At 41.1% G+C, this 26,789-nt stretch overlaps 2 protein-coding genes and 2 pseudogenes across 2 annotated transcripts; all 4 read left to right on the top strand.

Annotated features, from left to right (window-relative positions):
- Positions 1 to 2,756, top strand: part of LOC121958982 — a 4,452-nt pseudogene extending 1,696 nt beyond the window's left edge.
- A 3-nt stretch (positions 2,757 to 2,759) lies between these two features.
- LOC121958981 (leukocyte cell-derived chemotaxin-2-like) lies at positions 2,760 to 4,665 on the top strand (the record flags this gene model as incomplete). The annotated part of the gene is made up of 3 exons (XM_042508167.1): positions 2,760 to 2,862; positions 3,512 to 3,667; positions 4,350 to 4,665. Coding segments are annotated over 3 exons (474 nt in total), but the record flags the coding sequence as incomplete, so codon positions are not given.
- Positions 4,666 to 7,894: 3,229 nt separating this feature from the next.
- Positions 7,895 to 10,316, top strand: LOC121958926 (annotated as a pseudogene).
- Positions 10,317 to 13,229: 2,913 nt separating this feature from the next.
- LOC121958980 (ras-related protein Rab-40B-like) lies at positions 13,230 to 26,218 on the top strand. Its single transcript, XM_042508166.1, has 4 exons — positions 13,230 to 13,754; positions 21,981 to 22,041; positions 24,902 to 24,962; positions 26,078 to 26,218. Exons 1-4 carry the CDS (start codon positions 13,613 to 13,615, stop codon positions 26,216 to 26,218), a joined length of 405 nt encoding a protein of 134 aa, XP_042364100.1. The 5' UTR covers positions 13,230 to 13,612.
- Positions 26,219 to 26,789: the final 571 nt, after the last annotated feature.

The following is a 26,789-nucleotide window of genomic DNA, read 5'->3' as shown; positions in this document are numbered from 1 at the left end:
CCCCCCCCCTGAAATGTGCTACCCCCCCCCCCCCCCCCCCCCCCCCCCCCCCCCCCCCCCCCCCCCCCCCCCCACCCCCCTCCCCCCCCCGTCATGATGGTCCCCCCCCCCCCCCCCCCCCCCCCCCCCCCCCCCCCCCCCCTAAGATTCCCCCCCCCCCCCCTCCCCCCCCCCCCCCCCCCCCCATAGCTCAAGACCCCCCCCCCCCCCACCCCCCCCCGCACCCCCCCCCCCCCCCCCCCCCCCCCCCCCCCCCGCCCCCCCCCCCCCCCCCCCCCCCCCCCCCCCCCCCCCCCCCCACCCCCCCCCCCGATTACCCCCCCCCCCCCCCACCCCCCCCCCCCCCCCCCCCCCCCCCCCCCCCCTAGACCCCCCCCCCCCCCCAGTGCACCCCGGCCCCCCCCACCCCCCCCCCCCCCCCCCCCCCCCCCCCCCCCCCCCCCCCCCCCTACGCTCCCCCGCCCCGTAATAGCATCCACCCACATTACACCCCCCCCCCCCCCCCCACGGCCCTATAGATATCCCCCCCCCCCCCCCCCCCCCCCCCCCCCCCCCCCCCTCCTTGTTTGTGCCCCCCCCCCCCCCCCCCCCCCAGGGGGGTGCCCCCCCCCATGCACTACCCCCCCCCCCCCCCCCACCCCCCCCCCCCCCACATTCAAAAAAGGAAAAAAAAACACACAAAACAACAAACCCCACTCCACCCCCCCCCCACGACACCATACAACCCAGTGCACACCTTTAGAATAACACAACCCCCCCCCCCCCCCCCCCCCCCCCCCCCCTCTACGATACAACAAAACGGAAAAAAAAAAAACAAAAAACAAAAACAAAAACAGACAAAAGTCAACCCCCCCCACCCCCCCACTTTATATCATATTTCCCCATACACCATCCGCGTCCCCCCCCCCCCCCCCCCCCCCCCCCCCCCCCTCCCCCCCCCCCCAATCGCGTCATGTGAGATTGATACATTAGGAAACTATTCGCGTACGCTCGGCACTATTGAGATCCTCACACCTCTGTGTACGCTGGCACGCGACACATAATATATAAATTATCCTGACATCGGCTCTCTGCGCTCTCCTCTGGGCTCAAATGATATTCGTCGCAAACCCCGCGCTGAGATCATTAATGCTAGCGCACACCACGATTCGCACTCGAACTAGATAGACTACAGGCTTTACTACATATCTCGAAATATAGAATCAAACTCTGCTAAACGAGACTCCTCACTACAGATTCTGTCGTTCCTGGGTCGCAGGGCATGAATCTTCCCTTAGATCTAAGCGCATATATAAATTCCATCAATATCTATCACCAACCATGCATAATCAGCTCCAATACTTCGAGACACATATAATGTCGAGAACAAAAGACCTGTCGCAACTGAAGTATAAGAGGATACAAAATAAAGCAGCGAGCGCTCGGCTCGTCATACCTGACATCGAGCGCCAACCTCTCGCTACGCTCGGGCTATCTCGTCTGCTCCATCATATCTGCCAACCATGAGCAATCACAGTTATGTCCTGACCTCCACCGCCTAGATAGAGTATCGTAGACACGTCTAGATATCATAACTCTAGTCTCCACTCCACCGTGTCATAGACCCGTGCTCTCCTTCATGAGAGTTGGCTCATCTTCGCTACTTCGATCGTATATCTCTAAGTGTAACAGCGATGTGATTCGTCTCGGTGGAACGCCGCCTACGCCTATAACACCTCAGAGAGCACCGGTCATCTCTATATACTCATAAAAAAAACCTCGACATCTTCGCTGCTCTGACTGCGTGCGAGAGGATACACATCACATGTTGGACTATAACACTCAATCTATATCCGATTGACTTTGAATATAAACCCATATATAGTATCTCTCACGAGAAGCACTTGTCTCTTGTTAACTGGCGAGATATGATGCTCGCAACGCGCGATGGAGCGAAGCCTCTCTAGATTTTACTCGCCCTTTAAACTACCACGCAGAAGCTCGCATACGGCGGCCAGGATTCTCGGGCACACTAGTCGCTCGCACCCCATTGTACACTATAGTTAGGAGCGGCACAGAATAATACACTCTAATAAACCAACAGGTATCGCTGTCTGTTCTCTGCAACCACTATACATAACCTGCACATCTCCTCACACAGAATATATATATCATAACTTGATCATGTACCATATACACAAATCCTCGCGCCCACTCCTAATGAAATCAGTGGACTCTGACAACATCGACCCTGATAGACAATCACTTGGTCTATCATCCAAGCGAGTGAGAGTAGTTATAAGCTAACAGGAGGCCTGTAGATACAAGAATTGCCCAAAAACCCCACGAGAGCTCTATAACCCCCACCATCGTTATATTATGATTCATATTTATTGTTTTGATTTATTTTAGCGCTTTTCAAATTTCTTGCTAATTTTTGGGGTCTTTTCTTGTTTCATCTAAGAACATAACGGCATCATGACAAAAAACCCAGGCATGTAAAGGGTTAAAATTCTGAAAAATAAATTAATATTTGATATTTATGTGTAGGACTGATGATGGTTACAAAAATAAACTCAAAGAAAGCTGAAAATCATATTAATGTCTAATTTTTTTTAAAGCTTGATTCTGAAACATGTTGCGTGCAGAGCAGCGTTTGTAATATTAAAGCCCCTCAGGGTTAAATAACAATAGTGAAATACTTCAAACATTACATATGGTCATTATTTCTGTGACTCACTGTGAACTTTTTTCTTCTTCTTCTGTTCCAGCTGTAATTTTGTGCGGTGCCAGTTACGAGTTCGGCCCGCTATGCTGCAGCAATCCCATCAACCGGGTCAGAGGAAGGGACAGACACGGAAGTGGAGCATTCGGTTCCAGTCGGTAGGCTAGTTTTCTGATGGGTTATTCATCAGTCGTTCTCTTTGGTTTTTAATGGTTAAAAAAATATAAAGATAAAATTTCAAAACAAAAAAAGAGGCATTCAAACACTTAATTTACTGTGTGTGTCTTTGGTTGATCAAATATCTGAACTGATTACAATATTTTTTTTAAAATAAATTGTTTTGAAGAATAGTTTTACTCTTACTCTAGCACATTTTTTTTCATATTTGGTTCCCAACAAAACACCCGTCCGACCAATCGTGAGCAGCTCTATTGAATGTAAGCGCACAGATTGGCTGTCACAGCTGTCAGTCACAGCAGAAAAGCCCCCTTTTGTATAATTTAATAACTCATTAAAACTAAATTTATCATAAAAACAAACATCAGGATGATGAGAACTACCTTTAGTGACAGAAATCATCTCTTGGAAACATTAATTTGACGTGTACTTTGAGGTTTTAGTTTATCCCATTCACTAATATTGAGGGGCGGGCTTTATGTCCTATACTGCAGACGGACAGCAGGGGGCGACACAAACTGAAATGTTACACTTTGGGGGATGTTTTCTTCAAAAAGTCAAGGGAACATGACTCATTGATCTGTAAATGGTAATTTTGTGCGTGAAGTCAAAACCTTTTTTTTTGTTCAGAGGGAGCAAAAACCCACAAAGGGCTTGACATTGAATGTCCGGATGGTTCGAAGGTCTACGCTCCGATGGACATGACCATCACACGTCAGTCCCGGCCGTACGGCACCAACTCGGCCATCGACAACGGCATCGCCTTTACAGCCAACGATCTGCCAGGTTTCATCACACATACACAAAAAAAGGGAAATCAACTGTAAAAAAACAATAAAATTAACAAATACCAAATTAACGATAGATGATAAATTAACCCTTTAGAACCTGGATCGTCATCATCTTGTGCTGCATTCAGATGCTTTTCACTGGCATTTAAACCTCTAAAACCTGAGAGGACTGGTTTGCTTTCAGAAACACAGGAAAAAGCAACTTGGCGAAAAAATGTCCTGCAAACTGTAAAAAAATTTTTTTAAAAAGTAAAAAAAAGTAACAGATGACAAGGAAATGATCTGAAAAAAGGGAGGAAATGTCAAGGAAACTATTATAGTTCTCTTTATTAAAAATTCAAAACTGGAACAAATAAGTTTAAGGGCATTTCTCTGATTTTAGGAAATATCCAGAATTTAGGACCTTCCAAGCACGTTCATTGGATTTTAGGACATTTTTTTTTTAGGATTTTAGGACATTTCACTGATTTCAGGACAATCCTCAGATATCAGGATTGTAGGACATTTCAAGGACTCGGGAGGTCTTAGGACATTTTTCAGGAATTAAGGGCATTTCTAGGATTTATGGACATTTCCAGGATTTAGGACCTTCCTGGGACATTTCACTGATTTTAGGACAGTGTTTTGATTTTAGGACATTTCTATGACTTTATATTAATTGGTTGTTTGTGTTTCAGGAGTGTCCTTTAAGCTTTGGTACATGCATCCAGTGAAGACCTCGGGGACTGTGCGAAAGGGAGAGCAAATCGGCACCATGCTGCCCATGCAGAGCGTTTACCCCGGCATCACCTCCCATGTTCACCTGGAGAAGGGGGACGAGACGGACCCGCAGAGCATCATCGGCACCCAGAATGCGCAGGCCAACAGGCTCTTCTGCAGCCACAGAGATTAGCCCCAGGAGTCTCTTTATCAGAGATTTCTGCATGCTTAAATCACGATTTAAGTGTGACAACGAAGGCTATCATCAATAATAAATAAAGAGCATCAACTGCATTTTTGGAGAGTTTTTTTTTATTTGTTCATATTTAACCCTTTAGGGCCCGCTTTAATATTATACATTATGGTATCGCTCTGTGCACAAAACGCACTTATCAAAATTAAGCTTTAAAGTATATTAACATGAACATTGTGTTCTACTTTCATTTAATTAGGTTTTTAACCACATCAGTCCTCATCATACATATCAAATATTCAGTAATTTTCAGAATTTTAACCCTTTAAATGCCAGGTTTTTGTCATGATACCACTATGTTTGTAGATGGCAAAAAAGATGAATGAATGAATTATTTTCAATATATACATGCAAAGTAGACTTCTTTAAATAATCTCAGTCTGGGATCTGTCAGTGTGTGAGTGTAGCTGCTGACAGTCTGGGATATGTCAGTGTGTGAGTGTAGCTGCCGACAGTCTGGGATATGTCAGTGTGTGAGTGTAGCTGCTGACAGTCTGGGATATGTCAGTGTGTGAGTGTAGCTGCTGACAGTCTGGGATATGTCAGTGTGTGAGTGTAGCTGCTGACAGTCTGGGATATGTCAGTGATCAGCAGCTACATTGACTGTGACAGGTCACCTAGTGGAAATAGCATGTATTTCCTCCATATGCCAAATATGGTCAAAATGACCTCATCAGGTGGAAAATAGTCAAAATGACAAATTCAGAGTCAAAAGCCAGAATGACACCCAGAAATAATACAAGTCCTGTTTTTCTGCTCTGATGGCTGTGGGATCAAAAATGTCAGTTTGAATGGGTTTCAATGGAGCATTTTTGGACCTGAACAGTCTGAATGTAACTATTTAGTTTCCACAGTGTATTTTAGACTTATTGTAGGAGCTGAGCTGCAAATTCACTGATTACACTCAAATACACAATCTGGACTACATTTAGGACATACGCATGAACACAGCCACAATTATCAAAATAAATAAATAAATAAATGAATAATTAGTTTGTGTGTGTGTTTGTTTTTTATTACGTTTTTATTTTATTTTATTTTTTAGCATACTTGCCATATGGAGAAAATAAATGCTATTAATTTATTATGATGTTATATTATTATTTGGCATATCCCAAGCTGTGATTATCAGAAATAAAAAAATTTTAAAAAATTAGCATGTAGCATATTGAAAATAATTATTTCTTTCATCTAAAAACAGTGGAATCATGGCAAAACCCGGCATTTAAAGAGTTAAAATTCTGAAACTTAATGAATATTTGGTATTTATAATTAATTTATAATTTATAATTATTTATAATTATAAATAATGAAGGACAAAGAAACACACACACGTAATAGTGTTTAATCTGCAGCCAAACCTGCAGGACAAACAGGAATTGAGGGTGTGTCCTCAGGTTAGATGTGTTTCAGGAGTAATTTTATTTAATGTCATTAAAGTCAGTGGTAACGTTCTCCCTCGATGGAAAAACTGTTCAAAGCAAACCCATATTGTGTGAGCATTTGACACTGCACAAAAATAATAAATATATAAAAATCAATGTTGCTTCTAATCAGTGACATATCCCAGGCTGTGATGATAAATAAAATAATTTAAAAAATCTACCTAGCATGTATATATTGAAAAAAGGTGCGTTTTTTTTCTTCCAGAAACATAGTAAAAAAAAATTTTTATGTCATCCTATTCTATTCTATTCTATTCTATTCTATTCTATTCTATTCTATTTTATTCTATTGTAATATATTTCACTTCCCTGCATCCACGGGCAGTCAGTCAGTGCGGAACCTTTGTCCCTGCGTGTATGAGGGGAGCTAATTCTGTGCTGCACAGGTGTTATGTATGTTTCCGTCAAACATGTTTGGTAATGTCTCTCCTCTTCTTGCGTGTGTCTCTGTCCAGCCGTGAATGACAGTGGAGTTTTTCTTCTTCAAAGGTAACATCGTGTTATTTTTTAATTATTATTATTTATATTCATTTTAAAAACCGTGTTTTATTATGAAGTTAGTCGCTCAGTTAGCATGTTAGCTTAGCTCAGTTAGCACACCGGTGACTCCTGCAGGTCAGATGTCTCAGCTGCTCTTAGCTCGTTTTTTAAATCACAAAAATGAACATAAAATAAAAAAATATCACATAAACAACGTGCTCATTAAATATCCACGAAGCTAAACACAAACTTTAAAGTCGTTTTTTACCCGATAACTGTTTTATAGCTTTGCTTAAATGCCTTGTTTATCTAGCTCGCGAGCATCTTTTAAAAATATGATAATTTAAGACTTTGATGCAGTTTCATAAATGGACATAGATAGTACAAAATAAATAGAGAAATTATAATAATCGACAGTGTCCTGTGGTGTATTCGGCATTCTTTGATCTACCAAAATATGATTAAAATGTCTGTTTCAGTAAATAATCTCAGTCACTTTGCACTGATCACTACAGAGAAGTTAATCCACGTTTCAGGCTCAGTCCGTTTACAGCATGTTGCTGCTTCGAGAGAAACAAATGCCGAATTTAAGATTGGCTCTTATAAAGGCGAGAAAAGTACAAACTCATATAGAAACAGGCGTGTCACGTATGTTTGTAAACGTTTGACATTAAAATTTAACATTTTTTTAAAGGAGTTTGGTTTGTAGCGAGGCAGCATTAAAATGCTACTTTGTGATTGGATAATAGTTTTAATTCTTTTTAACACAGACAGTAAGTCTGAAATGTAGAGCTGTAGAAGTTAGATAACTGATTGAATGACAGAAAATGAATGAATTGGATATAATATTATTATTATAAAAAATCATTTAAAAAGAGGAAAAGAGTTTTTGAATCTCAGTGAGTTTACCTGGTTATATAAATGATATATATATATATATTTTTTTTTTTCAGGTGAGGTTGTCAATTTTTATATTGACCAAATTATTAATGCTTGATTGAGAGTGAAACAACAGAAACACAAACTTTTGGATATATCAGCTGTTCAGAGTTAAAGTGCATTCCCATCTTCTTTTTTTTAATGAACTGACCTCTTCTTAAAAAGAAAAAAACATAAATTAACAAAAAATAGACAGAGCAGGACAATAGGACAAATACACAGCAGTTATTACAACAACTCGTAATATATATATATATATAATATATGTATGTATATTTTTTCTCAGTCACATCCTCCAGACTTTGTGGATATTTTCTGTTTCTTTTGTGTGAGAGGTGAAGTTTTCCTCTGCTGGTGTTTGTCCTCCGTCAGTGAGCGTCCCTCCTGCTGACCGCAGGTACCCGCCATGCTGCTCGCGCTCCTGCTGCGTCCGTCCCCTCTGCTGTCCTCAGGCCGCTCCGCTTTCGTTAACTCGATGTGTGCGGACGCTCCGGTGCGACGCCTCCAGGTCGCTGCTGCCCTCTCAGGCTGAGCACCTCCTGCGGAGGAGGCTCCCGCCGCGCCTCCACACGCAGAGCCGAGGCGCCAAGAGCCGGGGCAGGAAGTCCAGGAGCCAGGAGGAGGAGTGGAGGACCAGGAACAAGACGGTGCTGACGTACATCGCCGCCGCCGGGGTGGGCATGATCGGCCTGTCGTACGCTGCCGTGCCGCTCTACAGACTCTACTGCCAGGTGAGCATTCACTTCCTGTTCCAGTTCCCTCAGAAACCTGGAAAAGTCATGGAATTTCACAATCACATCTTCCAGACCTGGAAAAGTCATGGAATTTCACAATCACATCTTCCAGACCTGGAAAAGTCATGGGATCAGTAATAATCACTCAGAGTTTTGGGAAAAATTATGGAAATGTGTTGTGTGTAATAAATGAAATTGTATGAATAAAAAATAAGTAAGTAAATAAGTTGAATTTATTTTCGGTAACTGATGATGTAACGTAGCTTCAAAATGCATTCATATTTTCATCAACAAGTTTTCTAAATTTTCTCCCCGGCGTCCGTCTCTCCCTTCATGTCTGATCACGAGACATGTCAGATACTTTTTTAACACTTGAAGTACTTTTAGGTTTTTTTAAATTTTTAAAGAAAAACATGCCTTCCAATCCTGCAGACCCATTTTTTCTTTAGAATAAATTGTGATTTTTTTCTTTGTCTTTTTTTTTTTTTAAAATTATTGCCGATTTTTCTTTTTTCCTTTTTTTTATTGAAATGTTTTGGCTATGTTATTGCCTTTTTGTGATTTTTTTTTAGAAAACCTTTTTTTTAAATTCTTTTTTCTTTAAATGTTTTGGCAGTTTTTATAGAAAACAAATTTTGGCGACCTTGTTTTTTGTCAGGCGTCGGGGCTCGGCGGCACGGCGGTGGCCGGACACGACGTGGATCAGGTGGAGACGATGAAGCCGGTGAAGGAGCGCGTCCTCAAGATCACCTTCAACGCAGACACTCACGCCAGCATGCAGTGGAACTTCAGACCGCAGCAGACGGAGATCTACGTAAGACCTGCGTCCTCTCCTCGACGCCAAAACTCCTCCGTCAATAAAGAGAAAACTCATCTAAAACCACAAATTATTGTAAGCAGGTGAGAACGATCTGCGCCTGTCTGAACTTTGATTCGTTTGTTCGATTCGTTTGTTACACAGGTGGTTCCAGGTGAGACGGCTTTAGCTTTCTACAGAGCGAAGAACCCCACGAATAAACCGATCATCGGCATCTCCACCTACAACGTGGTGCCCTTCGAGGCCGGACAGTACTTCAACAAGATCCAGGTAGTCTGGTTTTTATACTGTTATATTATACTGTTATATATAATTCTGATTATTATTTGCCATTAGTAAATTTATTAATTATGTTTACTTATACATTTTATTATATCTAATTATTTACTACAAGTGTGATTGTCCTTTGTCTCTGTATTATTATTGTTATTATAATTCTGATTTTTTAAATCAATTGTAATTATTCTAGCCCTTAATATATTCTTTTATTTTGCTTATTTTATTTTATTTATTTAGTTTCGGTTTCGGTGTGGTCTTCCTCTCTTTGTATTATTATTATTTATTATTATTATTATTATTATTTTAATTATTATTTTTATTCTTTTCTTTTTTAAAAAATTCTTTTAAATAATAAATTAAACATGTAAAAGCAGCATGACAATACCATGTTTCGTTGTCTTTGAAAATAATGTTTCACAATATAAACATCTGATATAAGACCCACGTAGACTGATGTCGTATTATTGTTATTATTATTATTATTATTATTATTATTATTATTATTTGTTGTAGAAATAGTGTATAATTACAATGATTGTTTTTCCTTATTTTGTTTTTATTTTATTTTATTATTTTTTAAATTTTCTTTATTTACTTCAAGTGTGTTCTTCTTGTGTTTTTTGACACTATGATTTTGTTTGTTTTTTAATAGAAATGAAGCATGAAAATACTCGTGTTTCTTTTCTTTAAATTAAAATCACATCGTCTGCGTTCGTCCGTCTGCAGTGTTTCTGCTTCGAGGAGCAGCGTCTGAACCCTCACGAGGAGGTGGACATGCCCGTCTTCTTCTACATCGACCCGGAGTTCGACGATGACCCGGATGGCCCGAGTGGACACCATCACTCTGTCCTACACCTTCTTTCGAGTCCAAAGAGGGTCAGACTCTGCCTCTGCCCGGATACAGCTACAACTGATCGTCCACACCGAGCGAAATACTGAACCGGCAGCCCGAATCTTTTTCAGATGTCACTTTAATCAGGAAAAAAGGAAACAATTATCCAAAAACCATCGTCTCTGAAACTGAAGGGGATTCAGTCTGGGATGGATTAGCTCCCCCAAAAAAACTGAAAAACAAGATTTATTTTGTTAAAATCAAACAAAAAGGTCAGACATATCTTTTGTTGGTTTTAGTGGCTTTTGAGGAAATAAGAAATTATTAATTTAATTTTGAGAGTTAAGTTGAAATATTTTAAGAAAAATGTGCCATACTTTTCCAGAGAAAAGTCAAAGTCCTGATAGATTTTAAAATGAGGTGAGAGCAATGTGAGGTTTCACTAAAAAACACCTTTATTATTAGAAATTTGGGGATGTTAAAATGTATCTTTTGCAAGTGAAAATATTACGTGGAAGTTGCAGTATGGAGTGAAAATAACACAATTTTGCAATTGAAAAAAGTAAGTTTCAATTTTCCCTCAAATATTTTAACTTAATTCTCTAAATATCAGATTTATTTACCTGATAGTGGCCCTAAACTCTGTCGTACAGAATGAAAACATCCTGGAAATCCTGGAATTCTTCAGCTTTCCAGACATTGAGAAGTCCTGGAGATAATTTTTGATGCCTAAAAAGACCTGAGACAGATTTGAAATATCAGTCTTTAAATCCCTCTCAATCCATCGGCTGATATTTGAAATAAACAAGATTTTGGGGTGTGACGTTTGTGAGAAAAAGTGCGATGGACGAGTTTTTTCTGCATTTCACTGAACTGACGAACAAAAACCGTCTGAAATTCGGACACGTAACTTTTTCTTGTGCCGCTGAGAGACGTTGAGACTTCAGACTTTGTTTCTGTGCGTTCTGACGCCTGAGTGAGACTTTATTTATAAATCAGATAACTGTAAAAAAGACTGAACATAAATCAATAAATTCTGATTGAAAACAGAATCTGGAGCTCTGCAGAGGTTTCACTGAGCTGACCGATTTAAACCGAACAACGAATAAAAGGTGTGAGACTGTTAATGTGACGAATACGAAGGTCAGTGTTTAGGATCCATGTCAGTTTTTTCTTTTCTTTTTTCTGTTTTTGTTTTATGAGCTCTGATTTCTAATTTCATGAAGGAAAATGAGACAGCAAGACGATATTTTTTGTCCTTTTATGTTTGTTTCTCCAAAACAAACTCAACAAAAATGCAACAAAGCCAGAAAGGGGAAAAAATAACAAGGAAGGAAATATTAAAAAGCCTTTAATCGTTAAAAGTGCAAACATGTTTCGAACCCTGCAGGTCTTATTAGGACTATAAAAATACTCTCTTTGTTGTCCTTATTGCCATCTCACTTTTAGATTTTAGTCTATGAATTATTTTATTCATATTTTTTAACCCATTCACTGGTGCTTTTCATGATGTGTCCTGTTAGCGTCACATTGAAGTGTGTCACTAATTTAGTCTGTAAATAACTTCAAAATAATATTGACCAAATAATTAAGAAATGAGATGACTGATGTCGTGTTTTCTCTTTACTTCACAGTTTGCTTCAATTTGTTTTGAAGAAACAAACACATTTCAGTTTTACTTTTTAATTGTTTTTATTTTTACAGCTCCCCTTTTTAATTTATATGTTTTTATTCCCCTCAATTTGAGGGTTTAACTCTTTATCTGCCTTGTTTTGGCCACCAGGTGGCAGCAGAGGAAAAGAAACGTTTCTGTGCTGCTTTAACAGAAATCTGATGAAGATCTGATGCTCTGCTTTGATATGTAAATATGTTTTTTTTTGTTTGTTTTTTTTTTAAAACTGTTTGACTAATGAATATAAGATTAATTTTGAGTTAAAGATTAGCTTGAAAAATAAATCAGAGGTCCAGTTTGCAGGATTATGGGACATGCATTGTCAGAAATGAAATATAATAAATCTGTTTTCTTTAGCGTATAATAATCTGAAAATAAGAATTGTTTTTTTGTTACCTTAAAATGAGCTTTTTATATCCACATAGGGAGCAGGTACTCGCCTACAGAGATCACCATGTTGCACCGCCATGTTCTCCAGCAGCCCAAACATCCCAAAGTCCTAGAAATGTCCTATAAATCAACAAATGTCCCCAAATCCTCGAAATGTCCTAAAATCTGAGAATTATCTTAAGATCCTAGAAATGCCCTAAAATTCAAGAAACATCCTAACATTCTAGAAATGTTCTAAAAACCTAGAAACACCCTGCAATCTGAGAACTTTCCTAAAATCCAAGAAATTTCCTAAAATCTTACAAATCCTAAAATCTTACAAATCCTAAAATCCTAGAGACATCCTAAAATGCCACAATTGTCATAAAAACCTAGCAATGTCCTAAAATCCTGTAAATGTCCTGAAATCCTAAAAACTTCCTTAAATCCTTGAAAAGTTCTAAAATCCTAAAACATCCTAAAGTTCTAGAAATGTCCTTAAATCCTGGAAATGTCCTAAAATCCGATAAATGTCCTAAAATCCTGGAAACATTTATCGGGCCGGGACCCTGGCCTTCAGTCATTTTTGTAAAAGTGGCCCCCAAGCAAAACAAGTTGAGTGTCCCGCTCTGGACCTTTAAAAACGTTACTTTTTCAAAAATACTTAAGATCTTTATTTGAATGTTTAAAATAATCTAACTCTGGGATTATTTTGAAAATGTGATAATGGCAATGTATCGCTCTGTCATGCTTTTATTTTGTAGGCACACACAGGAAGCGGCGCGCTCATCTCATCCCGTGCAGCCTAAACGTCACGCCGGGGAGCCAATCAGACGTCCCCTCGCGTGTGTTGACGGACGTCTCCAGCGTTAGGCTCGAGGTTGCCCTAGCAACTCGGAGGATGGACCAATGAGACAGAGGCAGGCAGGGCTGGACTCCCTCTCCTCCTCCTCCTCCTCCTCCCCCCTCCTCCTCCTCCATCTCCGTCCGCGACACCACCACCTCCTCTGGAGCAGGAGGCGGAGGGAGGGAGGCCAGAGACCCATCAGCTCCTCTTCCTCAGTTCGGAGTCCAGCAGGAGCCGAACTGAACCGGAGGATTTTTTCACCGTCGTGCGTAAAAGCGCAGCGCGTCCGGAGCGCGCAGATGGCACAGAGGGCGCAGTAACCGTCCTGCGGTTGTTGTCGGTGGATCAGCGGACACTTGTGGCTCTCCCGGACACAACCTGACCCGCGTGACAGGACTGTTTGGTGCATGTAAACACGCGCAAAGGACTCCGACTTCAGACCGACTTTCAGCGAACTTTACGCGTCTCTGTATTTTCTCGCTTTCGGACCGGGGTGTTTTGAGGAGGCGGAAGGGTTCGGCTACATGCTGCCGAGTCTCATGATGGGACCGGGCAGCTGTCATCTGCCGCGAGGATGAGCCACAGAAGCAGCCCGGCGCGGGCGTACGACTTTCTGCTCAAGTTCCTGCTGGTGGGGGACAGCGACGTCGGGAAGGGCGAGATCCTGGCGAGCCTGCAGGACGGAGCCACCGAGTCCCCGTACGGATACAACATGGGTGAGTGACCGCCGGGGGAGGAGGAGGGTGTGTGGGACAGAATGGGTGAGGTGATGAGGTCATTTATTTACGTTAAACCTGCCTGTTAGGTGTTTGTGGACTTTATCTTTTTTTTTATGCGCACGGATTTCCTGTTTTTACGCACGGTTTACGCAGCGCTGAAGACCAGTGGATCAAACCAAGTGACAGCTCAGACACAGAGGGAGCACTCATGATGCAGAACAACCCCTCACACACACGCACGCACGCACGCACGCACGCGCGCACACACACACACACACTAAATGTTATGTTAACTGGTTTGTTCCTTCTTGAGGTAACATGAGACACTTTGGCGCTGAATCCCAGTCTGAAACCAGTCACTCTTAACTGGAATACCTCCTTAATCACTGGGAGTTTAGAATCACTAAACTGGGGGAAAACAAAACTTAAGACAGTGCTGCACTTGAGTACAAGTTTGAGGTACTTTTACTTGAATATTTCCAATTTCTGCCACTTTATACCTCGACTCCAGTGCTGTGCTTTTTTATTGGATACTTTCAGTTACTTTACAACTTTTGCTGTTATTAAAGAGGTCAACAGATTATCAGTCTGGCCGATTATCAGCCGATATTTGACATTTTGCCTGTTATCTGTGTCAGCATTTTATTTTTTTTGATTTCACATATAATTAATTAATTGAAAAGTGCAAAGAAAATGTCAGCATGAGATGAACTTCTCTTTGTAAAACCTCAGGGAGATGTTTTTATTTATTAATTTTTCCATTTAAATTTTCACTTGACTTTATTAAAAAAGTTGCTAGGAACTTGTAAAATGTTGAATGTGAAATACAAGTTTGAAGTACTTTCTACTTTCGTACTTTGATTTCTATTTTGTGCTACTTTATACTTCAACTCCAGTGTTTACTTTTTGAAGGACAGCTTCACTTCCGTAAGAGATTGTGCTGTTATTATTAAATTTAATATATTCAGGCGTCATACGGTCATGAGAATCCTGGAAAAGTCATTGAATTAGTCTAGAAAAGTTTTGTATTATACTGCAAAAGTTTGGAAAAGTTATGGAATTCAGTTTCACAAACCTGTATAATAACACCTGATGCCTTTTCTTTAAAAACACGCCCCCCAAAATTTCCAAAACTTCTTCCTTTAAATATCACCAACATTTTAAAAAGGTGAAAAAAGGCAAGTTTTTGTCAGTGAAATAAAGACAAAAAACAGCCATTCAAAGTCTGATGGACTGAAACTGAATCTCAGCATAAGGTCTGAAAGAGAAAAGAGGATTTATGTGGGCCGCCGTTTGAGAGCATCTACAGTGTGTGTACAGTGTGTACAGTGTGTGTACAGTGTGTGTACAGTGTGTACAGTGTGTACAGTGTGTGTACAGTGTGTACAGTGTGTGTGTGTGTGTGTACAGTGTTCAGTGAAGTCTGATGTGTGCAGATGTTGATTTCTGCAGCGTCTGTGCTCGTCGTCTCAGCAGCTTCTCCATCAGCAGAGTCTGTTGATTGTATCTGTCTGTGTCTGTCTGTGTCTGTCTGTATCTGTCTGTGTCTGTCTGTGTCTGTCTGTATCTGTCTGTGTCTGTCTGTATCTGTCTGTGTCTGTCTGTGTCTGTCTGTGTCTGTCTGTATCTGTCTGTGTCTGTCTGTGTCTGTCTGTGTCTGTCTGTATCTGTCTGTGTCTGTCTGTATCTGTCTGTGTCTGTCTGTGTCTGTCTGTATCTGTCTGTGTCTGTCTGTAGCTGTTGGGTTTGGTGGAGAGAGTTGGGCTCTGTTGAACAACTGTTTGTGGTCGTCATTAACTCTTTGAGACTTGGATCAAAATCAGTTTTCTTGTGCTGCTTTTGAATCTGCAGCAAAGTGGTTGATTTCTTTCAAACATATAGATATATATATATGTGTGTGTTTTTATATGTTTTATGTGTGTGTGTGTGTGTGTGTGTGTGTGTGTGTGTGCGCGTGTAAAAACAATTTCTGAAAGTCAGAAATACCGTTTTATCGTAGTACTCAACCACACTGGTGCAAAAATGATAAAATCCAATGTGAACTAATATAAACACAACTGTGTGTGTGTGTGTGTGTGTGTGTGTGTGTGTGTGAGGTGTATTAATAAATGCTGGCGGCAGCTGCTCATGACTCACTCCGGCTCCGCAGGAGGGCGTCCAGGACGAGCCGACGCTCTGCAGCTCTGCACATGATGTAACTGTGAGGTCGACGACTGCGACTTTGTACATTTTTCTGATCCCATTTATTTAAGATGATGTAATGAGGAAAACATTTACAACCTGTTGTTTGGACAGAGAGCTGAGCAGGGAGAACTGATTTAAAGATCTTTTTTTTGTGCCTTTATGTTATCTGAAAATAATTTGGGATGTTTTTGCAGACGTGTTTTCATTTTACAGTGAAAGAGTTTTAGGAATACTCGGTGTGTGTACTGATGCGACAGCAGAGATTTGTGTTTACGTCTCAGCGTCACTTTGTGACTCTGATAAGACAACTGGATCCTCAGATCAAAGTAAACCCGTCCTGCTGCAGCTGTTAATATTTCAGGCGTTGAGCTGACAGCAGCATCCGGAGCGACTTCAGCGCGACAACGGCGAAAAGCCTCCGAGCTTCAGACTGCTGACACAACCGTCAGCAGAGAGGAGGTCAGAGGTCAGGGGGGCAGAGGTCGAATAACATCAGAGTGATCCTGGATGGATGACAGGAGGCCGACTCATGCTGGGTGTTTAATGCTGCATTCATGTACTCCTCTGAAGTATCGTATTTAGGAGTTATGAGCACATGAACGGCCTTCTTAGATCATAATTACGAGCGAGAAATTGTGAAATTTTGATGATACCCGAGTTGTGACGGTTTGCGTGACGTTTCAGGGCAGCAGAAATGGAAACAATGTCAGAAATTGATGGTTAAAAATGCTAAATTTTGTTGTTTTGCTCCCATTAGCTATCGTTGAAAAATTTTCGTTTAAAATGCAACTTGTAGCTTCCATGTCGTTCCCACTTTACCACCTCAAAGCACGTGAACACAACCAAGTCTGAAGAGCAACTTCCCAACTCTCTCCAGTTCAAATATTAATATTTTTTGCGAGTCATAGTGGTGCTCCGTGGTTGAAAAATGTTACCTAATAGTCACGGTCTGGAGCTCATGCCGGTTGCCACAAAAGCAACAAGATCATTTCTACTTATTTATACTTATATATACAATTTATACAATGTTCACAAAAAAACATTTCATATATCACGTGGAATACGCTGCAATCATCGAGTATATTCATTTTATCGTCCACCACAACAACCAAGCGTCATTTTCTGCAAATTAGAATTTGTGCTAAATTTCGACTTTCCTGCAGAGTATCAGGTCGGTCAAACGCTTTGATCCAGCCTGAAACTTCTCAGTTGTTGGATGAATTTTGATAAAATGTGGTTCTTTATTCGTGTTCTTCTCAGGATTTACTGTAAAAACATTGTGATCTTCTGACTTCTCATCTCATGCCATCGTCAGGTCAACGTTTTAACGTGTCCAGTACTTTGGTTTATGACCAAATACCTGCAGAAATAAAGACGTAAAAACCAACATCTGCCACGCAGTCAGTGAACATCATGTCCTGACCACGATGTGTTCTCACAGTGAGGTGAGCGTCGTAGCGTCCAAACGTCGAGCTGAAATGTGTGAACGTCGAGCTGAAATGTTTGATGCATAAATAAAAAGAGTCACTTCTCTGTATTTTTCATGTGCGAGCCGGCAAGGTCACCCCGATCTGTATGAGTGGGATCACACATCCAGAGGAGTGAGTCAGCCTCTCCTGGCAACACCGACAGCAACTCCACTTTCCTCATCATTATACCCCCGCTGAGCCACACACACACACACACACACACACACACACACATTCGTAGAGTCTCCCTGAGGCTCGACTCTCAGGGATTTTTAAAGCTCGGGCTGTTTGTTGGAGTGATTTTGTGAAGTTACACAACACTTGAAGAGATGTTACGAAACAAAAGAGGCGTTCACAGGCGTTAAAAACTAATTGTAAACAACCATTTCTTTTTGTGCGAGTGATTATCAGCAGCACATAAAACACACAAAATAAACGAAGAGGGCGTTTGTGTGCATTTTTGGCAGCTTGCGTCGGTGTGTTCTGTAATCAAGGCTTCCCCCCGTGCGGTTTCTGGCACCGCGGCCCGTTAATAGCAGCTCCTCTCTCTGGACTTGGCTGCAGAGCGACGCCCCCGCCGGGGACGCCCGCCTGCAGCCTCCACGGCCGTTGATCCCGATCCAGTGGGTCCTGCAGACGTCCCGCGTTTTCACCGCTAAACTGCAGCCGCCGGCCACAGCTATGTCTCCATCTCCCCGTCATGCCTCCCATTAAAGAGGGCGACCCAGAAACGGCAGACATCGAGGCTTCACAGCTCCGGTTTTCCGTCAGCTGAGCCAAACAGCCTGAAGTAGGGGAAACCGTGTTGTCAGTGGCTGGGTCAGGAGTCCCAACACGTCTCCCCAGAGAGCCAGAGTCCCCGAAAAGGGAAATAAAAAACAAACAGCGACGCTAAAACTCTAATTACTCACCTCGCTGCAGCTTTAGTTAGCTGCCTCACCTTGTTCTCAAATGTCAGCTTTTAATTGGCAACAACAAAGTCAGAATTACATGAACACCTCAGGGGATTTTTTTCAGATTTGGCACAAATGTTCACTTGGACTCATAGATGAAGTGCTTAGATTTCTTGGGTCAAAGGTCAAGGTCACTGTGACCTTGTTTGTTTCATTCGTGTAAACTCAGAATCTCGAGAACTCCTTTTCAGGGAATTTCGTACGATTTTACACAAACGTTCACTTGGACTCAGTGATGAGCTGATTAGAATCTGGTGGTCAAAGGTCAAGGTCACGGTGACCTGAAAAACATGTTTATGGCCATCCCTCCCTCCTCAGTCGCTCCTCCTGAGGATGTCGTCTGAGGCACGTTGTGATTTGTGATATTGGTCTTTATGAATAATGTTGACTTGACACGAGCTTGGGGTCGACCGGAGGGTGGGCACATGTTGAGCGATGTTGTGAGTGATAATGAGCCACTCCACTAGCTCGCTGGCTCCTAGCGTACCCGATTGAGGTGCAGTGATGTAAAGATTAGCAAAATTCACCAACAGACTGACATGTCGAACTGATCGAAAGTGTTCGCCGTGGTCAACCAGTGGACGGTTAACAGCTGACATGCCTGTCCCACTTTGATTTGATACAAAGCTGATTAAAAATCGCTTTAATGTGGTACACAAAACCTGTAAACCAAGAAAACGTGTTTGAACAGAAACCTAAAATACAAACGTGAACCTGAAGACGAGCTTAAGTCCTGTTTAAATACAACAAAAGCCATGATGTAATCATCTAGTTTAAAACACTGACATGGTCCTTTAATACGCTAACACTGTAAGCATCATCGGCATCAACACACACACACACACACACACACCAGCGCTCTGTGCTGTTTCACTGTGTTGACGTCCGTCTACAAACCTCACTGTTTCCAACCTCTTATGTAACACCACTTTCCCAAGATGCTTCATGTATCATGCAGCATACCAGAGGGAGAGTGTGTGTGTGTGTGTGTGTGTGTTGTGTGTGTGTAATAACCCGAACATATGTGTGTAGGTGGAGGAGGAGTGGTGTGTGTGTGTGTGTGTGTGTGTGTGTGTGTGTGTGTGTGTGTTGGATTTCTCTCCCAGAATAACTCTTACATTTATATCACATCTTGTCTTCCTCCTCTCTTCGCTCTGATGCGCCTCGAGGCTCCGTCACTCCACATTTACTCAAGTACTGTACTGAAGTAACATTTAGAGGTACTTGTACTTTTCTGCTGTTTATACTTCTAATCCACTCCATTTGAGACGCAAATATTGTACTTTTTTAAATGCACTACATTTATATCACAGCTTTAGTTACTTCACAGATTCAGAGTATTAAAATATAATCAACAAATAAATGATGATGTATTATTTTACAGTAAACCACTCAGTTTACTTATTATAGTATAGTATACTTACTTGTTTTGTTTGGCTGACGAATGATATGTGCACACACGTATTTAATGTACAGGTATGACCCATATATATAATATATATATATATATATATATATTAGGGATGCACGATAATTATCACCCGATAATGAGACTTATGACGTCATACCGATAATTTCGATAATAACATTTGTGGCCGATAAATAGAACCGATAATAATAAGCATAAATTGCTTTGTTTTGGCCCGTGTTGCCATGGTTTCGCTCCTCCAGTCCTACACACACTGTATCAGTCAGCAGCAGGGTTTAACCCATTGTTTCTTTGTCTTTTTTTTTAACTCTTTCCCCGCCAATGAAGAGATTTTTCGTCAATCTGTGTTTTCACTGTAGTGTGGGGGACACTGTTACAGATTTTATGCAATAAAACAACATTTTTCACGCCCAAAAACAAACGAACAAGACGATCTAAAGTCCCAGGGTGACGGGAGGAGAGGACTACTAACGTGCCGACTTTATCACTATTTAGCGGCTTTTCGGAGCCTCTCAGCGGCGACACAACACAAACCCCAAATCTTAAAACGGAATTGATTTTTCTCTTGAAAATGACTTTCTTTTACGGAAATACAATTTTCCAGCTTTTGGTCTGAAATGTCGATTTTTTGATGAAAATACACAGATTAAATTCATCTGTACTCACCACATCACAGCGTTTCATACCCTCGGGTGATGAAAAAACAAACAAAACGAAGTTATTAGTCATCAGTATCTCATCAGCCACGAGAAGCTGGAAATTGCTCTCCCTAAAACTGATCAATATCCATGTTGTGTGACAGTGTGAGTGACAGAATTATGAAATTTGGTTACTATGATGACGTTTGAGGAAATCACAAATCAAATCAGGTTTGAGTCGTTTTTTTTGTTGTTTTTTTATCGGTGGATGGGTTTTAAGAAAACTGGCAGTAATCCAACCAGCTGTGAAAAAAAATGTGATCGGTTAAATTTGGTGTAGATACGCTCATATAGAGAGAAATGGATTCAAATTTTTAAATTAAAGTGTGATTTATTTGCATGAAATTATTCGTGTGTGCTCAGAAAAAGACCTTAAAGGTGAACTGGTTCTGCTGGTTTAAGCGCACACAGGTAAACGAAGGTGACTGTATGTGACTGCCAGCATCTCTTACTGTAACTCATGCTGATGGGTCCCTCTGAGGTCGTGTGTGTGCGTGCGTGCGTGCGTGTGTGTGTGTGTGTGCGTGCGTGCATGTGTGTGTGCGTTGGCAGCCATTGTTGAAGCTTCACAGTTGGAGCGTCGTCACTTGCAGACAGCTCCTGATAATTACTGTTATAAAAGAGACGAGCTGCTCGCTGCTTTTTTGTTCCCGCCGGGGACTCGTGTGACAGCAGCCTGATATTAGCAGCTAATCAAGTGTGTGTGTGTGTGTGTGTGTGTGTGTGTGTGTGTGTGTGTGTGTGTGTGTAAAGCTGGCGGGCGCTGGTACAAATCTCTGAAACTCTGAAAGTAAATCCATGGGCCGTGTTGGAGCCTCCAGCGGTGGATTTTCTTAATCTGCTGTCAGAGGAGGACGTGTGGATGGAGGCTGGGAGGTTGCTGGTTTAATCCCTGTGAAACCTCTTAAAAGTGAGAAAAAAGGATAACAGATGATTTCTCTCACACCTTGTAACAGGAGCATTAACACCGGCCGCTGAGCAGCAGACGTTACGTAAGAGGTTTTATATACGAATCATATAAACAGAGAATAAAACGTTGGCGTGTTTGAGGTCGTTAAAACTGTGGCTGCTTGTTTGAGTTCAGTTATGAAGCAGAATCATGAAGCGACAGTAATTTCTGGACTATTTCAAGGAGAACTCAGCCCATCGTCCTTCGTTTCTTATTTTTACAGTCCTAATTTTGACTTACCTCGCTGGGTTTGGGAGCCAAAAGTCCCGATGGTGGCGCTACAGAGACTGTTTTAAAGCTCAAAACTTTAAAATTCATAAAAAATTACCTGTAAGAAAAAACTTTTGGAAAACCAACTCAGTGCCAATTATTAACCTTCAGGGCCGCTTTAATATCGCTCAGAGTTAAGCTTTAAAAAATATTATACATTAATGTTATTTTCTGCTTTTATTGAGTTAATTATTTAAACCTTAAATTCATTGTTTTTTGTTTTTTTTTTAAAAACAGGAGACTCATGTGTTTGTTGTTTGTTTTGTTTCAGGAATCGACTATAAGACGACCACCATCCTTCTGGACGGGAGGAGAGTCAAGCTGCAGCTCTGGTACTTTACACGCCACGTGCACGATCACATCGATAGTTTCTCTCTCTGGCCAAATATACAAATATAAAGATATCTTTGAAAATATAACTCTATGTTTTGGCTTCTTTGAGCTTTAGGTCAGGTTTCTCACAAGTGCAACAGAAGAATGCAGCGCGGTTTAAAATGTTTCTCGGATTTTAGGGGATTTCAGAAATGTTTCTAGGATTTCAGGACATCCCTAGGATGTTTCTCAGATTTAAGGGCATTTCTTCGATTTTGGGACATTTCTCAAATTTCAGGACATTTCTAGGACTATAGGACGTTTCTAGGAATTTAGGAAATTTCTAGGATTTCAGGACATTTCTTAGATTTTAAGACATATCTAGGGTTTTAGGACATTTCTTTATTATAGGACATTTCTCAGATTTTAGGACATTTTTTAGCTCAGTTGGGTTCTCCGTCGGTGGGTGTGGGGGATCCTCCACTGGCACTTTTTTTTGATCAACAGTATCTTTTGATGCTGTGTTTTATGCACGCTGGCATTTTATGTGTACTAAAAGTACAAAAACATTTCCCAGTGTGAATCACTTTATTTTTATTGTGAATTAGGAAATAGTTGGGGTTCCACCTGGCACCCTATTGGGGACCAGATTTGACTCGTGAGCTGCAAGTTGAGTATCACCGTTATAAAATAATAACACATCATTGCTGCGTCGACACTTTAGAAAAGTCCTTTTTGCACTTGAAGGCAGCATCTGATCAGACTTTGAGATCAGAAATAAATGTAAAGAACCTGAAAAATGTCTCGTCGTGTTGGAAAAAAACGTCTTAATAAACTTTCCTGTATATATGAACAACTGCAGTGACGAAAAGGCAAATAAGGAGGATTAATGCACGCAGCGAGAACATACACTGGCTGCATTAATGCATCTGTTAAAGCCTCCACATGTTCACTTAAAGGAGAAGGACGTTAGTGGGATTGCAGTGCACTTAATGTACTGAACACACACACACAAACACACACACACACACACGTTCAGTCACCCATGGCTCTAAACCGCCGGCCCTCTCGGAGGTATTTTTAGAGCGGTTTTGCTTTTAGCCCAGTCAATATTAAATTATTAATCTGAAACTTTGTTTGATGTTTAAGCGGATGAGACGCTTTAGCTCGGGCGTGTGTGTGTGTGTGTGTGTCTCTCCCCTGGCTACACACACTTTGAGTAAATCCCCGCCTGACCCGATGTGACGTTTTCGCTCACACGGCGACACGCAGAACTCCTGTTTGGGGTCTTTCACTCTCGTCCTGAATAACAACAGATGGAGCGTCTCAGTATCAGTTCGTGATGAATCTTTGTGGTTTCGCCGGACCACCTGACTTGCAGAGCGGCAGCTGGCCCGGTCAGAGGCAGCAGGCCAGCAGCCAGCGAGTCCTCACGAGCCAACCCAAACACTGCTGTGGTATTCAGCTCTGCTGCTTGTTTTTCACTGCAGACACGAAAACAACGGTCCAGTCGTGTTCAGTGGAGGGAGGACACACGGACTTTATTATGATTGTAGCGTTTTTAAAGCCACTCCTGCATCTGAGAAAACTGTCATTTCACAATAACAAGATCAAACTCAGTGTGTTGTTTCATACAAAACTGTGCTTTTTTATCCATGAAAAGAAAGACTTGAAAACAAGCGTCAAGTTAAACAAGTCATGCCAAAACTCTGTCATACTTAAATGACCGAACAGCTCAGCAGCCTTAATGACACCTCAAAACGGCATTAATGCCGTGCTAATGGTCGCAGTTTTGAACGGATCCTTAAAGGGATGGTTCAGATTATTATGCTTCAACATTTGCTTTTGCGTTGCTCAAGAATGGCGTGAGGGGAATTTCCTTAAATTTGGCACAAATGTCCACTTGGACTCGACAATGAACTGATTAGATTTTGGCGATCAGGGTCACTGTGACCTCACAAAACATGTTTTTTGGCCATAACTCAAGAATTTGTACACTCATTATGATACAATTTCACACAAATATCTAATAGAATATAATGATGAAGTGATGAAATTTTATTCTTGAAATTTTGATGCAAACATTCAGTTTGACTGATCGATGAACTGATTTGAATTTGGTGGTAGAAGGTCAAGGTCACTGTGACCTTGCATTAGTCTCATTTTTGTGAAGGCAATATCTGAATATGGCCTTGAGGGAATTTCCTGAAATTTGGCACAAACGTCCACTTGGACTCAAGAATCAATTGATTTCCCTTACAACCCCCTTAAAAAAAAAAAATCCAAACTTTCCCTTTACTGCCACGTACGGAGGAGGATTAGGGCCAGGCAGGAGAAATGTTTTTGAGAGGAGGAAGATTTATTTTTCATTATGCACGTCGACAATAAAGTTGAAATGTCAAGAAAAATGTTGAAATACAGTGTTGATAAAAAACTAGATATTGTATTTCAACATTATTCTCGACATTTCAACTTTTTTCTTGACATTGTTTTTGGACATTATTCTCGAACATTTCGATTTTAATCTCAACATTTATTCTGGATGTGCATGATAAAAAAAAAAAATTCCTCCTCTCAAAAATATTTCTCTCGCCTGCCTCCAGTAGTCTTTCGTAGCCATGAAAACAGCCGCAGTTCTGCGGGTAAAATGACCTGGTTACGTTAAAGAAAAGCATCACGGTTCTGCAACAAATGAAATATTTGTACCCAGCACCACGACCTCTGACAAATCAACATCAGTCCATAAGTGTTTGTTTCGGTGGAGAAGATGCTTCGGCGAGTTTCCTCTGAAGGTTGGAAAGACTTCATGTTGAACTGAAAAGTGTGTGTGAATGTGTGTGAAGTGTCTGACCTTTTAGTGTCTGTGTGTGTTTTTTTTAGGGACACGTCTGGTCAGGGACGGTTCTGCACCATCTTCAGATCGTACTCCAGAGGAGCGCAGGTACGTGGGCGTCTTCTGTCAGAAACTGGACATATATCGATATTTTTTAGTGTGTTTAGGGTTTTTGTTTCCTCAGAATGAGCAGTTTGTGTCTTCAATCTAAACCGAAACAAATAACACAGCAAATATTTACCGCCATGTTTCTTCGGATAAACCAAACATTGGCTCTCGATGGGGACATCCGCTTTGTCGTGTTTTGGCGCCGGCCAGTGTAGTTATCATCCCTTTGCGTAGGAAAAAAAAGGCTGATTTATTTTTAGTTTTTTAAACATAAAACTGTTTTATTCAGTGTTTTTATCAGTTTAAATCAGCTGGTCTGTTTGTTTTGGAAAGGGTTAGGGTTAAGAGAGCTCTGCGGGTAATTAAACTGTAATCCTCACCACGAGAGCAGGACGATCGATCGCAAATGCTGTATATATACACACACACACACACACACACACACACATATATATATATATATATATATACGGATATATATGTGTTTATATATCCAACACAAGGAGAAAACACTGCTGATCTGAACAATAGAAAACTGATAACTTTTTATCATCAAAAATTTAAATCTAAATCTAAAAGAAAAAAGACATGTTGTTATTGTCGGCGTCTCTCTTTTTTCAGCCAAAGATGCACAAGACAGAAAGTAAGTGCGGTTTTCTTTTTCGCCATCCACGTTTAAGACGAATGAATAATGACTTTTGGAGGGAATTCAACTTTTTTTTACATTTCAGAGGGAATTTGATATGTAAAGAGAGCTTCCTTCAATGTAAAAAGCTACAATAATTACATAAAAATAATAGACTCAAAATGATTTTATTTAATACATTTAATCTATTTTTGACACATCGCCATAGCAACATATGGTCATGTGTGTTTTATTTTGCCGCCCTGCCAGTCCGTCTATATATTTATTTATGTATTTTTCCCCGTGCTGTCACAGAAGTGTCGCCAATCCGCCGTCTACCATCCACCGTTAACTGAGCGCAGCATAAAACCTGACACACTGGACCTTTAATCACCCGAGGCCCGATATTTTGGAGCAGTTTGATGCTCGTAAGAGTTAATTTTTGGGTCCTCTGACGGAGCTTGTGTGTGTGCTGTTGTTCTGACCTCAGACAGACTCTCTGAGCTCTGAGAGGACGCGTGAAGAAACTCATCAAACAGCCGCAGACGGCGTTGTTATGTTCCCAGCGGAGACACAAAGAAAACACTTTTCGCTGAATGAAGTTGTTGTCATCGCTCAGTCGGGCTTTTAGTGGGTACAGAGGAGATATCACCATGGCAACAGTGACACCATCGCCACGGCGAGGCTGAGAGCTGATCATGAATCTTTAGTGTGTGTGTGTGTGTGTGTGTGTGTGTGTGTGTGTGTGTGTGTGAGACTTGATGGTGACGAACACGTGCATGCAGTGTTGTGTTGGTGCTGCAGCTATGAAAATTAACATGTTAGAGCTGCAGCTGACAGTTATTTTCATTATCAATCAATTTATCAATAAAATATCAGACAATAATGAAAAGTGTTTGTTATCCAGATCAGTTTGAAGTAAAGAAGCTATCAGCTGATGATCATTTAAGTATTTTTCATACAAAAAGCCAGATTCTGCTTTCTAAATACTTCAAACTGATCTGGATAACAAACACTTTTCATTATTGTCTGATATTTTATTGATAAATTGATTGATAATGAAAATAACTGTCAGCTGCAGCTCTAACATGTTAATTTTCATAGCTGCAGCACCAACACAACACTGCATGCACGTGTTCGTCACCATCAAGTCTCACACACACACACACACACACACACACACACACACACACACACACTAA

Source organism: Plectropomus leopardus, chromosome 19, assembly GCF_008729295.1.
Source record: "Plectropomus leopardus isolate mb chromosome 19, YSFRI_Pleo_2.0, whole genome shotgun sequence".
Taxonomy (NCBI): domain Eukaryota; kingdom Metazoa; phylum Chordata; class Actinopteri; order Perciformes; family Serranidae; genus Plectropomus; species Plectropomus leopardus.
Note: the sequence above shows the minus strand (reverse complement) of the source record. Positions and strands in the feature narration are given on the sequence as shown.

Coding starts and splice junctions, on each gene's coding strand:
- LOC121958980 (XM_042508166.1), top strand. CDS start 13,613: ATGAGCCACAGAAGCAGCCCGGCGCGGGCGTACGACTTTCTGCTCAAG. Junction 22,042..24,901: donor AGAGTCAAGCTGCAGCTCTG/GTACTTTACACG, acceptor TGTTTTTTTTAG/GGACACGTCTGGTCAGGGAC. Junction 24,963..26,077: donor CGTACTCCAGAGGAGCGCAG/GTACGTGGGCGT, acceptor TTCTGACCTCAG/ACAGACTCTCTGAGCTCTGA.